Consider the following 14,126-nt stretch of genomic DNA (forward strand, 5'->3'; position numbering starts at 1 on the left):
TACTTTCCTTCTATTAGGGAATATTACTGCGCTGAATAAAAACATCTGTCCCCAGCCTCTGTAATCTCTTCCTGTACCCACTATATACTTGTCATCCCTAATAGAGACATTACTACTGACCTCTCCGCAATATTCTCAATCTCCTCAGCGCTGTCGCATGCCAGTCACTGGCGACTCTAAGATAACAGAGTTCACAGCCCAGATGACTTTCCTCTCACCTATTCAAACATATTCTTAAAACCAACTCCTTATCACTCAATTCTAAAAGTAAACTCCTGTTTGACTAAAAAGACTCCAAATGGTCTTGTCTTTTTCATTAATACATTTCATTATCTTCACTCATCTTCTCCCCTCTTCCTTGCAGTCTTGGGGGAAGTAAGACCCATACATTTCTTTTAACCCAATGTCATCTTCCACGATTATAGGTTTGAGACCTTGCTCAGTCTTACTTGCAACTTCACTTGCTTCCTCCTGTTGGATTACTAATACATGCAGATTTACTCAGACATATCTTTGCTCAACCATGAGAATTTCAGACTGAGCTTAAGGGAATAACGACTAGTGAGAATAAGAATTTAGAAAGAGTGCCATGAAGAGAGAATTGTAAAACCAGAAAGCAATTTGAAAATTTAGATGGTGATGCAAAACAACAGTAATAATGCAAAACACATAAATAAGGACCTCTTTGAAATTATAGATCCTGAAACATTTCTATAAAGCACAGGATGGCAAAAGAAAATTTGTTTATACTTATTATTACTAATCTGAGAGAATAAAATATTCTCAATACTGTCTTAATTTATCATACTGTCTTTTCCTATTAAATGTCAAGTTCAACCACACATTTTCTGACCGAGGAGAATTTTCAGAAATAATAATTCTTTATGTGATCAACAGTTAATTTGCTATGCACAAGGGACACAAGCGGGGGGAAAGATGCTGAGGTCTAGTAATGAAAAATAAGAAAAGCTTGATAAGCACAAAAAGAAAATAGAAGGTAAAACACGAACACAGAAGATGCAATGAACACTTCCTGACTAGGGTAATCAAGGAAGGCTTTGCAGGGGTGGTGATACTGCAGCAGAATCTAGGAGTATAAACCTGATTCCCTCCTGATCCATTCCCAATTTTGGTCAATAGGAACCATTATAGGTACCATCATTCGATTCCTCCCTGTTCCTTGTTCAATTCTTTAAAGGCCAACCCATTCTCCTAATTTCTCATGCATCTGCTCTTTCTTCTCTATTTTAACTAGTTTAGGTCTGTATTTCTTTTTTCCCAAACTCTTAAAATATTCCAACTGAACTCAATATTTTCCGCTCATATTGTCCCTCACCCTCAATTTTGCACAATGCTGTCAGCATAAACTTCCTAAACCTGGACTCTGACACATCACTTTATTGGCCAGAAACTTTCCGTGGCTCCTTACAATCCACCAAGAAAACTCAGACTCGTTCGCATGTCATTCAAATGACAAACGGAATAAACAAAGATAAATGTAGCAGTGGAAGCAAAATAAAAGGGAAGGGAGTGCTTGAATCTGTCATCTGACACATTTTCCTTGGGACTTGAGCCTCCCAGAGCAGTCAGGCCTTCTCTTTCGTTTGTGATTTCATTATCAATCTGTTGCTTTGTTCCATTTCTTCAACAGTCATGTAAGAAGGAAGAACATTCCAGTCAAGAGAACCTTGTGAAAAGGCCACAAATCTGAAGGAACTTGACTGATCTGAAGACCTAATTGACAACTAGTGTGGTCCTACCTTAGGTGAGTTGCAAGGTGTTGTGGGTAAGGATAAGTCTTGGACTTTGTGTTGTAGTTGTCTCTCTTCACTTCTCTGACAGACTGCAAACTCCCTGTGACCAAGGATTGGACACTTCTTCCTAAATATCCTCTTCATGTGGCTAATTGTGACTATCTGTCAGGCCCTAACTTAGCTGTTGGGTCCTCAAGAACCTTGTCTCTGTTGCTCTCTTTTGTTTACTAGCACCTAGCATAGTGTTTAACATATAGTCATAGTAGGCGCTCAGTAATTCTCTTGAATGGATATAATAAGCACCAGGCAGATACAAGCTTCCCTTATGCCCCATGTGCTCCATGCTGTCTTTAGTGTGGTAGCTAACTCTGCTCCCATATGTGCTAAGGTTTCTCCAGAACCTCTAGTTTACCCTCACCAGAGAGCACCAGGGTTGGAAAGGAATGGCTATCCAGTTGTGTAAAATGCAAAAGGGGCTTTGGAAATCTGACCACTGTTGAAACAAATTTCAAGTTAATCTTCCAGTTTTTACCGCTATCTTACCTAATTACTATAGTCCTTGTTTCCATTGCACATAATGATGCCAATTCCTGAGACTTTTAGGAGTTTGGGTGCAAATCAGGTTTACTTCGTGGCTTTACCCACTGCCTACTTAGTCTGCAGCTTTCTAAATACTGCTAAGAAGACATTTAAACTCATCCATTTGTTTTCAGCCTCCAAAATTTTGTGGCTGTTGTCTCCTTTCCAAATCTACTTTGTCCTTTATGGGTTTATGTCTTTAAAAAAAGGCCTTCTCATGTAGTTTTAGTAGGACTTATAAACAGGAAGAAAAAGTAGAAGCATGTCCAATCTGCAGTCTAAATTTAATCTTGACTCTCTAAGCTTGCTCTGTTGGGCATTCTTCCTTGTGGTTGGTTTTTCTATTTTAATCTTCCAAACATATAAGCCACAGACAGAGATATAAAAATATTTCTAAGAGCAAATTAATTAAAAATAAATGTATCCAATAGGAATTAAAAAACAAAACAAAAAACACTGGGGTGGAAGAGAAACTAATCTGAGAGTCAGACAGAGAGAGTAAATTTATTAGGTTACAGTAAATTTATTATGGTACAGATGAACCGGTTTGCAAGGCAGAAATAGAGACACAGATGTAGAGAACAAATGTATGGACACCAAGGGGGAAAAGCGGCAGTTGGAGGGGTGGGATAAATTGGGAGATTGGGATTGACATACATACACTAATATGTATAAAATAGATAACTAATAAGAACCTGCTGTATACTTATTCTTATTAGATATACTAATAAGAACCTGCTGAACTCCACTTCGCTGTACAGTAGAAACTAACACAGCATTGTAAAACAACTATACCCCAATTAAAAAAAAAAAAAAGATTTTTTTTTCAAGATTTACAAGATCCACAGAGAATCACTCAGGAGAAAAACATGCCAGTGTGGCAACATTTCTTAACTCAAGAATAAAGCTTCCAGAGAGAAAAGTGACTGAGAATCAGACTGGTATCAGCAACACCAGCATGTGAGAACAACATTCCAATAACTTCAAAGTTTCATAGAAAAAAAATTCTGAATTTGTAACAATATAGCCAGCCAACCAAGTAATCAACAAAAAGATAGGTTCACTAAGAAAATTTTCCACCCACACATCCCCCCACCCCTGCCCTGCAATACTAGGGGAAAAAGAGAGTCAACTAAGAGGTCAACTTGTAAACAAGAAACAGGAATCCCTGAATGTCTCTGAATAGACTGGTGAGAGATAATGGAACAGAGTAAAGCAGTAGAGGTCGTAAGAAGTAAAATTCTGCATATATTTTGAAATTAGAGCTGACAGGATCAGAAACACGTATGAGCTGTGAGAGGCAGAGAAATTAAGGATGACTCAAAGGTTTTTGATCTTACCAACTAAAAGAATAAGTTGTCATTCGATTAGATGGAGAAACAGGTTTGGGACATGCTGAATGGGAGATGCCTAGTAGACATCCTTCCAGGTGGAGATGTTAAGGAGGCAGATGGATATACAAGTCAGGAGTTCAGAGGAGGGGTACAGGTTGGAAATAACAGTAATCTATAGATAGTATTTGAAGTCATGAAGAGAAGAGTCATCAAGAGAAGAGTGCAGATGATAAAATAAGGAAATAATTTGTAAACAACAGAAAAGAAAAAAGAGAGAGGAGAGAGAGAACAAGAGAGTGAAGTTACGAACTAAGCCCTGGCATGCTCCAACATTTGGAGGTTTAGGAGTTGAAGAATCAGCAAAGGAGACTGAGATGCAACCAGTGAGGTATTAGAGAAAACTAGGATGATATCAAGTGAAAAAACTGTTACAAGAAGAGATCAATTGTGCCATATATTGCTGATCAGTCAAGTAGACTGAGAATAGGAACCAACCACTGAATTTAGCAACATGGAAGTCTTCGGTAACCTTAATGTAGACAACTCCTTCAAGGAGTTCTGGTGCAAAGGGAAGGGGAGAAATGGGGCAGTAGATAACAAAGAAGAACTGCATTAAGAGTAGTAGTGCTTTTTTGTTGTTGCTGTTTTTAAGATGGGTGAAATAACAGCATATCTGTGAGTAGACAGGAAGGATCTGGTAGAGAAAGAAAAACTGAATACATAGGAGAGAGAGAGTAGAGAACTGCTAGAGCAATGTCCTTGAATCATCAAGAAGGGATGAAATCTTGCACAAGTGGAAGGGTGGCCTTAGAGAGAACAGTTTATCTATATTGACCAGAGAAAAGGACAGGTTTGGGGCAGATGCAGGTAACTAGGTACATGTGGGATGAGTTGATAAAAATTCTCTTCTGTTTGCTGTTCTCTTCTCAATTAAATAGGAAGCAACGTTCACAGGCTGAAAGTGAAGATGGGGGAAGAGGTGGTGGAAGTCTAAGGAAAACAAGGAATGGAATAGTCATGCAGAAAAATGGAACGAATGGACTATGGAAATACAGTATATATATATGGGAAGTAGCCATGACCGCTGGGCTTAGTGAACATAAATGTACAGTGAAATTGGCCAGCATGTCTGTGTTGACACTTGTACAAGAAAGTGGGAGAGGGAAAGGGGGATTGACAGTATATGCTCTGTACTGACTGTAACAACTCCTTGTGGAATTAAAGCAGGAAGTAAAGTTATGAGGGGAGTGTGGGGCAGTGAAAGGTAGTAAGATCAACAGACTATAGACTACAATAGATCTGAATGACTGATGGAGTTGGGGTGCCTAGACAAAGATGGAGACAGTGGTTGGAAATAACACTAAGATAGCTACTCTCTGTTAAGCACCTACAATAAAAGTTAACTTTTTTTTTTTTTTTGTGGTATGCGGGCCTCTCACTGCTGTGGCCTCTCCCGTTGCGGAGCAGAGGCTCCGGACGTGCAGGCTCAGCGGCCATGGCTCATGGGCCCAGCCGCTCCGCAGCATGTGGGATCTTCCTGGACCGGGACACGAACCCGTGTCCCCTGCATCAGCAGGTGGACTCTCAACCACTGCGCCAGCAGGGAAGCCCAACAGTTAACTTTTGATATTATCCCATTTAATTCTGAGAATGACTCTGAAAGATGGGCGTTATTATCCTTATTTAAAAGATGAAGTTAAAACTAACGTTAAATTACTTGTCCAAGGTCAAAGAGCTACTAAATATTCCAACTGGCTTTTTGGGTCACATTTTCTTTCAGAAACAAACACCTCACAAAACTAGAATAAAATCCTTGTGAATAAAATATTTTACAGACTAACTCACACTTTATCCATTAAAAAAACTTACTTCAAGGATATCCAGTTTTTAAAATGGCTAACTGAAGTATTACTTTAAAGCATCACAGAGAAAATAAACAGTAAATTGTTTCTATAGAAAACGCCTTCTATCATGGAGTAATAAATTTAAGTTAAACTATCTACAGTTACTGCTATTATTACTTTGGCACTGAGTTAAATATAAAATTCTTGCTATGTGTCATGCACAGGTAAGATCTCTTTACTCTTAATATTTCCTTCCTTCTACTATTATTTTCTTCAGGCTTTACATTGTTTTCTTTACTTCTGATTCAGAAAGTCATGGCTTATTTTACTCCACTGAAAATGTACAGTTAGTTTTTGGCACTTGACCCGAGACTCCCAGAATTACCAAGAATTTCCGCGGACTATGTATGCAACAACAACAAACTGTTTCCAAGGCTCCAAGTTCTGGCAACCCCACTAAATAGGGCGACCAAAAGAAATTGCAGCATTAAGTTTCACTGGATCTTTGCTGTTCTAGGTAGCGATTTTGTGAATTGCTAGATTTGGATCCCCAACTCATGCGAGAATGCAAGAAATCAATAAAGCACTTCACAGGCATTTCATCCATCATACAAAACTCTCCCACTCTCTGAAGTTTATGACTATGTGGCTAATCAACAGTCAAGAAGTAGGTAAGCTATGCCAATGGGCAAGACTTAGCAGATGAGTAAGGAAATAACCCATTACCAATTTACCCACTTTTATATTCCTCCACCAGTCACCTGATTTTAAAAACAAATCATTTTAAAAGCAGCTGGCTTATATAATCATTCTTCTTCACAAAGTCTCTTTTCCTAATTCAGTGGCAACCTGGTTTTCACTTGAGGGTATATTATCCAGGTACAGCTAACTAAATATATGTTACATAAGAATTTCATTTAATTTTATTTAAATACTTTTAAAATCTACATATATAACGCTTATAGGAAATGTAAACTTCCTCCAACTTTGAGATTCCCATAATTAGAAACCTTCAATAACTACAAGTATCCTTTTCATTTATTCAAATATTTACCAAGGGTCTGCTATGTGCCAGGCACTATTCCAGGTACTGAGGATAGAGCAATGAATGAGACAAAAACTCTCTGCCTTCACGAAGCTTCCATTCTGTGCGAAATCTTAGTATCCAGGATCTAGTATGTGTCTGGGCGTCATATTCACAAACACAGGTGCAAATACAATTGGAAGTATCCCACAAACTACTGATGCATGTCATCACTTTGCAATTCCCTCAAACGTCCTGAACTGATGCTTCTCTTAAATTTTAAATGAAAACTATAATTGAGCTTGAGTCATAAGGTGAAACTCTGTCTCCCCAACAATGTCATTTAAATCATGTCATAAGATTTTTTCCTCTTATATCCCTATTCTCCAAAATTTCTTACTGTTGGGGGAGGGAACATACCTATGTATTTTAATTTTAAAGAGAGATACAATTGTGAACATGGAATTTGGAGATATCCCCAAGAGACTTCTATAAGATTAATAAACTAAAATGCTAATTAACTTCCATTTATTCATTCATTTAATAAATATTCGTTCATCCCAGGAGCTCAGACTCTACGTGGGGAGCGAAGGTGGAGACAATAAACACATGCAAATAAACAAAGATGATTATGTGTAGGTCATGATCAGTATTAGGAAGAAAAAAATGCAGAGCTATGACAAAGACTATAAGAAACAAACTACAGCCCAGGTTATCTACTAACATACTTAGACCTACATTAAAGTCTTCCTAGTTGCCTTTAAAACTTCCTGACATTGATTCAGAAGACTGAGTATTAAAGTTCATCAAACTTACCTCAATTTCACTTTATAGAACTAGAGCTAGTCAGTGAAATCTCTAGCAGAAAATAAAAGACATCACCCATTCAGCAGTACCTCTGGGATTGGGCTTTTGATTATATACTGTGTGACCATACAACTTATTATCCAAACTGCAACATTTTCAAGAGAGAAAAGGGATGTTTTAACGATTATGCCAGAATAACAGGCACAAACAAGGACTTTCCAAGAGGGCAAACCAGGCCATATGGTCACCCTAATTACATACTACATCAAACAGAAATAGTCCAAAATTTCAGGACTATTTTATAGTTCCAGGTGGATTTAAATTGTAAGTAACATCCAAGTAAAGAATCTAAATTATAATCTGGATCACATAAGCCAAGTGATGCCCTTACTAAATTTAAAGATTTAAATACCTCACAACATATACAAAATTAATTACAGGCGTATTATAGACCTAAATGCAAAAAGGCAAAATAAAAAAGTTTTGAAAAGATAATCAAAGTAACTCCATGACTTGGGATAGGGAAAAACTCCTTAAAAAAAAAAGGAAAAGAAACACTAGCCATAATGGAAAAGAGTGATAAACAAGCCTACATTAAAAGAACTTCTATTCACCAAAAGAAACCATTAAATGGGAAAAGATACTTGTAACAGATACATCCAGCAAAGGATTCATATTCTAAATATTGAACTCTAGAAAAAAACATGCAATTCAATAGGAAAATGGGCAAAAGATTTCAAAGGCACTTCACGAAAAGATGAAATCCAAATGACCAAGATATGAAAAGGTGTTCACCTCATTAGTAATCAGGGAGATTAAAACCAGGTACAAATACATACCCACCAGATTGGACAGAACTAAAACATAAAATACCTTATACTAAACATTATTGTTGAAGGATGTGGAACAACTATAACTTTCATATACTGTACTAATAACTGAAATAAAAACTAGTAAACAACTACTTTGGAAAACTGTTTGTCATTATCTAATAAAGACACACAATCCCCATGATCCTGCAATTCAAAGTATACACCATAAAGAAAATTATGTAAACATGCATCAGCAAACTCAAACACAAATGTTCACAAAGGCATTGTTCATAATTGCCAAAAACTGTAAACAATTTAAACAACTGCAGAATATCCAAAACAACTGCATTAATAAACATATCATATGCATGAAGGAATACTATCTCCCAACAAAAGCCAAAATAAATATATACAAGATGATTCCATTTATATAAAGTTCAAACACGGACAAAACTCTATCATTCAGAGATGTAAACTTAAGTGATAAAACTATGAATGTCAGAATAACATTTATATCTAGCTTAAGAGGGTAGTAGTTGATGGGAAGATGCAGGGGGTGGAAGGCTTGTGGGATGTTGGCAATGCCTGTCTTACCCTGGATGGTAGTTACAAGGATCTTTGTTTAAAGATCTTTGTTTATCTACTTATCTTTTCAACATGTGTGGTTATATTTCACAATAAGAAAAAAAAAAAAAAAACAGCTCCCTAGAGGGGAAAAAAATTAACATCCTAAAAAGAATTCTAAGAATGTTAAAGAGATTAACTCACTCCATAGTTTAAAAAGAGTTAACAAGGATCTCTAAATCCAAATACACACTGTATTCTAAACATACAGTATTCTAAAATCCATGAATAAACTTCTGGCTTCAATCTGTTATACTGCCACTCTTCATCCAAATTTTGAAAAAGGTGGAATTTCAGATATCAAATTACTCAACAAGTCATGTAAATTCTAAAATTTTAAGACCAAACACCCCACTTCTAATTTTGAAATTTGAAATAAGTGTCCGGTTGTTGACTGGACAGTTATAAAGTAGTTTTAGATTAGATACCGCTAGGTAGAATAATATCAAGATTTGATAACTCCAATTTTTTGCAAACACAAATTCCCAAACCTCTGTTACACATTAAATAACTCATATTTCTTAAGAAAAAAGAATATATTATGTATGTGGGGTTAAATATCAAAGCCATAAGTAGAGACATAAATTCAATGTTTAAAAAAAATCTTTTCATTGCTGTACTTATATAACATATTTATCAAGTCATAATAAAAAAGACAAATTATGTTTTGCATATGATTTTAACTATTACAGACTAACAAAATGTTCACTGACCCTAGAAGCTGTTGAAAGGATAATTTGTAAAAATGTGGATCGTTACTAAAATACAGACTTTTTAGGTTCTTGCATAAAAGAGTATACAGATTTTTTTTAAAGACTGAAATGAATACATTAGAAATCTTTACAATGTACAGATTTTTTTCTTTGTGAGGAGTGAAGGAACTGGCAAGACACCTTAAAATTCAGATTAGGTAAAACAATGCCTTTTTAAAAAGCTATTAAACCACTTTAAAGAGAAATACTGTTTTCAGCTTGTATGTGGCTCTCACCAAGAACTTTAGAGGACCTTTTTCACAATTTCACAAAATCATAAAAATTAAAACATTATACAGCTAAATATGCACGCGGGGGGGTCGGTGGGAGGGGAGAGGAAAGAAAATTAAGATAAAATAATTTAAGGCTCCCTACCCAGATATAAGATTTGTCCCAACACGAGTGCTATTAAAAAGGATGTACCAGAGAATCCAAAAAAAATGTCACTAAATACTTGTGTGATACCGCGAAATGACTCTCCTGGGTCAAAGATTAATCTTTTTTAAAAAAATAGATTTAGAAAATTTTTTTCCTATCGCCGTACCTCTCTCCTTACCATGCTATTCATTCTATAACTCTACCATGTACTGCGAAAATTATCAATACCTTAGTTATCTTGCTTCCCTCTCCTAAGTGTTCCAAAAACTTGTGAGGTTTCTTTCAAGATCAGGAGCTAAAGTTTATTTTCTTCCTGGTTTCCCGGCGGAGCTAAAGCCCAGACGTGTAAACGGAAACAAAACCCACAAGACTGTGGCGATGCTAAATATTTGGGGGAGAACAACTTCCTCCCCGACCCCAGAACTCTGTCCCAGGGAGCCTGCATGGGGGTCGGTCAGCGCCCACTGACCACTCAGATCTGCCTTGTGAACAAGGGTCCCGGAAAAAGCTTAAACACTTCTTCCCTCCGGGCTTCCAGAAACAAGGCCGAAACGAGAGCAGCAAACACTTTTAAAGAGATGGTTGCACAACAGGTTTGGAGAAGGATTCCGGTCTAACAGGTAAATACCACACAGAAGACAAGTGGGATGTGATCTGCTCCATGGTACCAATGGCATTTCGAGACCGTCTGCGTCGCAGAGGAAATCCAAAGTTTGGGCACATCACTTACACAGTTCACCTGAGGGATATGCAGCGAATTGAAATTAAGAACGCGAGAAAATGGGTGCCGGAGAATCAACAAATCAGCACTTTAAGACTAGGCGGAAAAATTCTTTGACTACTCAGGCTTTGTTTGATGCTAAGACCGAATTTCGGAGTTGGAAGACGCGTACCTCCGTGTTCTTCGGCCCGTCCTCGGACTTCAGGGCCGCCGTGCCCGCCCAGCTCCCGGTCCTTAGTCCCCGGATTGAAGGCGCGGACCTTGGGGCAGAAGCCTGGGAGCCCGGGGAAGGCCGCGGCCCGGCCCAGCCCGCGACGCCTGGGCCCGGAAGGAGGGAAGGGGGCGGCCCCGCTCGGGAGGACGGCGGAGGGAGTAGGGAGGGAGCGAGGAGGTCGCGGGCCGAGAGCCGGGCGCAACCCCGAGCGCCCGGCCCGGCTCCACACCCAGAGGCCCGCCCCGGCGTACCTTTGGCGAGAGCTACGGTAGAGTTCTCGGTGTCGATAGTGTAGAGGATGCCCTCGTAGCGGATCTCCGCCTTGGAGATAAGGCTGATCTTGCTGCCGATGTAAGGGGTGCCCCCGCTCATGGCGCCGCCGCCGCCGCCGCTCCCGGCCGCTCGCAGAGAGGCAGATCCCGCGCCGCTGTGGCCGCTCAGCACGCCCGCTTGCTCCGTAGGCGCCTACAGCAGCCGCCTCAGACCCAACATGGCGGCAGCGCCGGCTCCGCTACCCTCCCCCAGCCTCCCGCCCTCAAGCCGCGGCGCGGCGGCTGCAGCGGCGGCTGCGGCGGCGGCGGCTGCGGCGGCTGCGGCGGCAGCACCAGCGGCGGCGGCGCGAGGCATGCTGGGCTGGGGAGGCCGCGCTCTCGCGAGACTCGGCCGGCTGTGGGCGGCTTCGGACGCCTCGGCAGCCTCAGTAATTCTAGCTTCGCCGCTTGATCTGGTCTGTGGGCACCGTGCCCGCGCGGCCTGAGAGGAGATTCACGGAGAGGCCAAGTTCCTCGAGACGCGAGGACACTGTGGGCTGGAGTGGCGGCGCGCGCGATCCTCTTGACCTCAGCTGCGGCCTCCGCCATTTCCAGACCCATTGTATCTTGTCCTGAGTCCGGTGTCATTGCAAAAGAGGATCCCTCTACCTGGAAAGTTTCCAACCCCCCTCCAAGTTCCTGGTGAGCCCCTTTAAGACCCAGGCACTTCGTCTTTGAGGCAGCTGCGCCCCTCGTGGAACCCTCATGGCCCCATTACAGCATGTTACCCAGCGAGTCTCCCCTCTTCTCCCCTTCGCTGCTCCTGGAGGTGGGATTCTGTCCAGCACTTTCAGATTGCCTCATCCAGGCTCATTGCTTTCAATGCCGTTGCACACAGACCAATCCCAAGTGTTTGTCTGCAATTTTGTTCAGTCCTGTGAACTCTGGATTCATATAAGCCATAGCCTTGTTAACTAAAAAAAAAAAAAAAGCACAACCTAAAGGTTGAGAATTGTGTTTTATTTCGGGATTTTGCTGAGGATTTAAGCTTGGAGACAGCCTCTGAGATAGCTCTGAGGGCCTACTGGGAAGAGGTAAGGGAGGAGCCAGGATATATAGGAGTTTTTGAAAAAACGAAAACAAAATAACAACCCAGGTAGCCTAACATCAAAAGATTACTCTTAACTGAAGAAAAACCAGACATCTCAAGTTAATGAATTTACCACTTTTCTATGTGCGGGAAGATGTAAGAGTCTGGGCTCATTGAAATCATTCTTTTGATATGCACCTTAACTATCTAAGGTTAGTAAACTGTTTTTCTCCGTCCTGAACCCCCTCAGGGTGCACAGTTGGGGGTGGCTACTGTGACTGACGGCTTGATAGCTGTAAAATCCTTATGTTTACTTATACGGCAGGGGACGTCCACAGCCTCTTCAGCATCAGCATCTCCAGTTGAATGTCTGATTGGCAACTTTGTGTGTCCGAAGCCATAATCCCGATTTCCCCTGTAAACCCAACCTTTCCACTCAACTGTTCACGCCCACATCTGTTCTGACTGCAAAATCATGTTCATTTCACATATAGAATATATCCTGAATCTGAGCACTTCTCACCATCTTCACCCCTACCCTACAATAAGCCACCCTTACTCTGGTCAGAATTATTGCAGTAGCCTCCTAAAAGGTCCTTCTACCTTTGCCCGTGTCCCCAATAGTTTATTCTCAACACAGCAGCCAGAGGGATCTTGTTGAAAAATCTAAGTCAGATCATATCCCTCCTCTATTCAATACTCCTCTCCCCAGTGATCTCATATCACACAAAATGAAAGCCAGACTCCTTACTTTGGCCTATAAGGACGTACATGATTTAGTCCCTTGTTACCTCACTTTACCATTCTGTTCTAGCCACTCCTTTTTCACCCAGAACTTTCCCACTTTATTCAGATCTCTACTCAAGTGTAACCTCTAGAGATGACTTTCCTTACTGTTTTGTTTAAAATAATACCACCTAGGACTTCCGTGGCGGTCCAGTGGTTAAGACTCTGCACTTCCACTGCAGGGGGCACGGGTTTGATCCCTGGCTGTGGAACTAAGATCCTGCATGATCCCATATGCCGCATGGTGTGGCCAAAAAAAAAAAAAGCTAAAATAATACCACCGTCATCACTTTACATACCCTTACTCTGCTTGCTTTTTCTTCATATCTCCCTCCAATATCTCTAATTATTTGTGTCTTTCTCCTTCACTAGAATGTAAACGTTTTGAGACAGGGATGTGACTTTGGTCACTGCTATATGATCAGAACCTAGTACAAAGCCTGGAACAGAGGAGCTTTTCAGTAAATTGGATGAAGTTGGATAAAGGCAGAGCACAGGCAGGATGTCTGGTGAGCTGAGTGAACAAATGGTGAGAAGCCTGGCAATAAAGAGAGGGAAGCAGGAGAGAAGACTAGGGGCTGTGTTGGGTCTGGCGCACAATAGCTTCAAAGGAAGGCTGTGAAATACCTGCTTCAGTACAAAGTCCCTGCCAGGGAGTTGAACTCTTATTTCTGTTCTTTCCTCCCCCTTCCAGGCCTGGAACCCAGCTTATCTTCTCATGCTTCTTCAGTGAGCTCATGCTGTTCCATATATAAGCTGATTCCCAAATTTACATCTTCATGCCAGATCTCCTGATTTCCAGGGTCGCACTAACTACATACTTACTAGATGCAGTTGCTTGGGTGTCCCTCAGGCACTTCCAGTTCAACATGTTCAAAATTATCTGCATCTACTCCCCTCCATCCCCAAAATAAACCTGCCCTTTATCCATGCTCCCTGGCCCTATCACTGGCCCCAGGACTCACTCAGGTGTCCAGTCTTGAAACCAGAGTCCTTATCTGGCTACATGTAATCAATCACCAATCTTGGTGATTCCAGTTTATGTTTTTCAATTCATAGTTTCCTGCACCCTAGGGCACCAGGAACTGTGCATAAATGCAGCTGATCAGTGTGGTAGTCCATAGTGTATTATGCATGTGAATCTCTAACTTAGGTG

The 14,126-nt window shown here is 40.6% G+C and overlaps 1 protein-coding gene across 7 annotated transcripts in view; it reads right to left on the bottom strand.

Moving 5' to 3' along the window:
- LSM14A (LSM14A mRNA processing body assembly factor) overlaps positions 1-11,450 on the bottom strand; it is a 56,210-nt gene extending 44,760 nt beyond the window's left edge. For 3 of the 7 annotated variants that reach the window (XM_032612319.1, XM_032612316.1, XM_032612314.1), the window contains exon 1: positions 11,095-11,435. In XM_032612319.1, the coding sequence (XP_032468210.1) occupies positions 11,095-11,215 (121 nt within the window). In that variant the 5' untranslated portion in view covers positions 11,216-11,435. Of the gene's footprint in view, positions 1-11,094 lie in introns of all 7 variants that reach the window. The other 4 variants (XM_032612317.1, XM_032612315.1, XM_032612320.1 and 1 more) reach the window with 4 other exon arrangements.
- Positions 11,451-14,126: the final 2,676 nt, after the last annotated feature.

This window comes from Phocoena sinus, chromosome 19 (genome assembly GCF_008692025.1).
Source record: "Phocoena sinus isolate mPhoSin1 chromosome 19, mPhoSin1.pri, whole genome shotgun sequence".
NCBI classification, from domain to species: Eukaryota; Metazoa; Chordata; class Mammalia; order Artiodactyla; family Phocoenidae; genus Phocoena; species Phocoena sinus.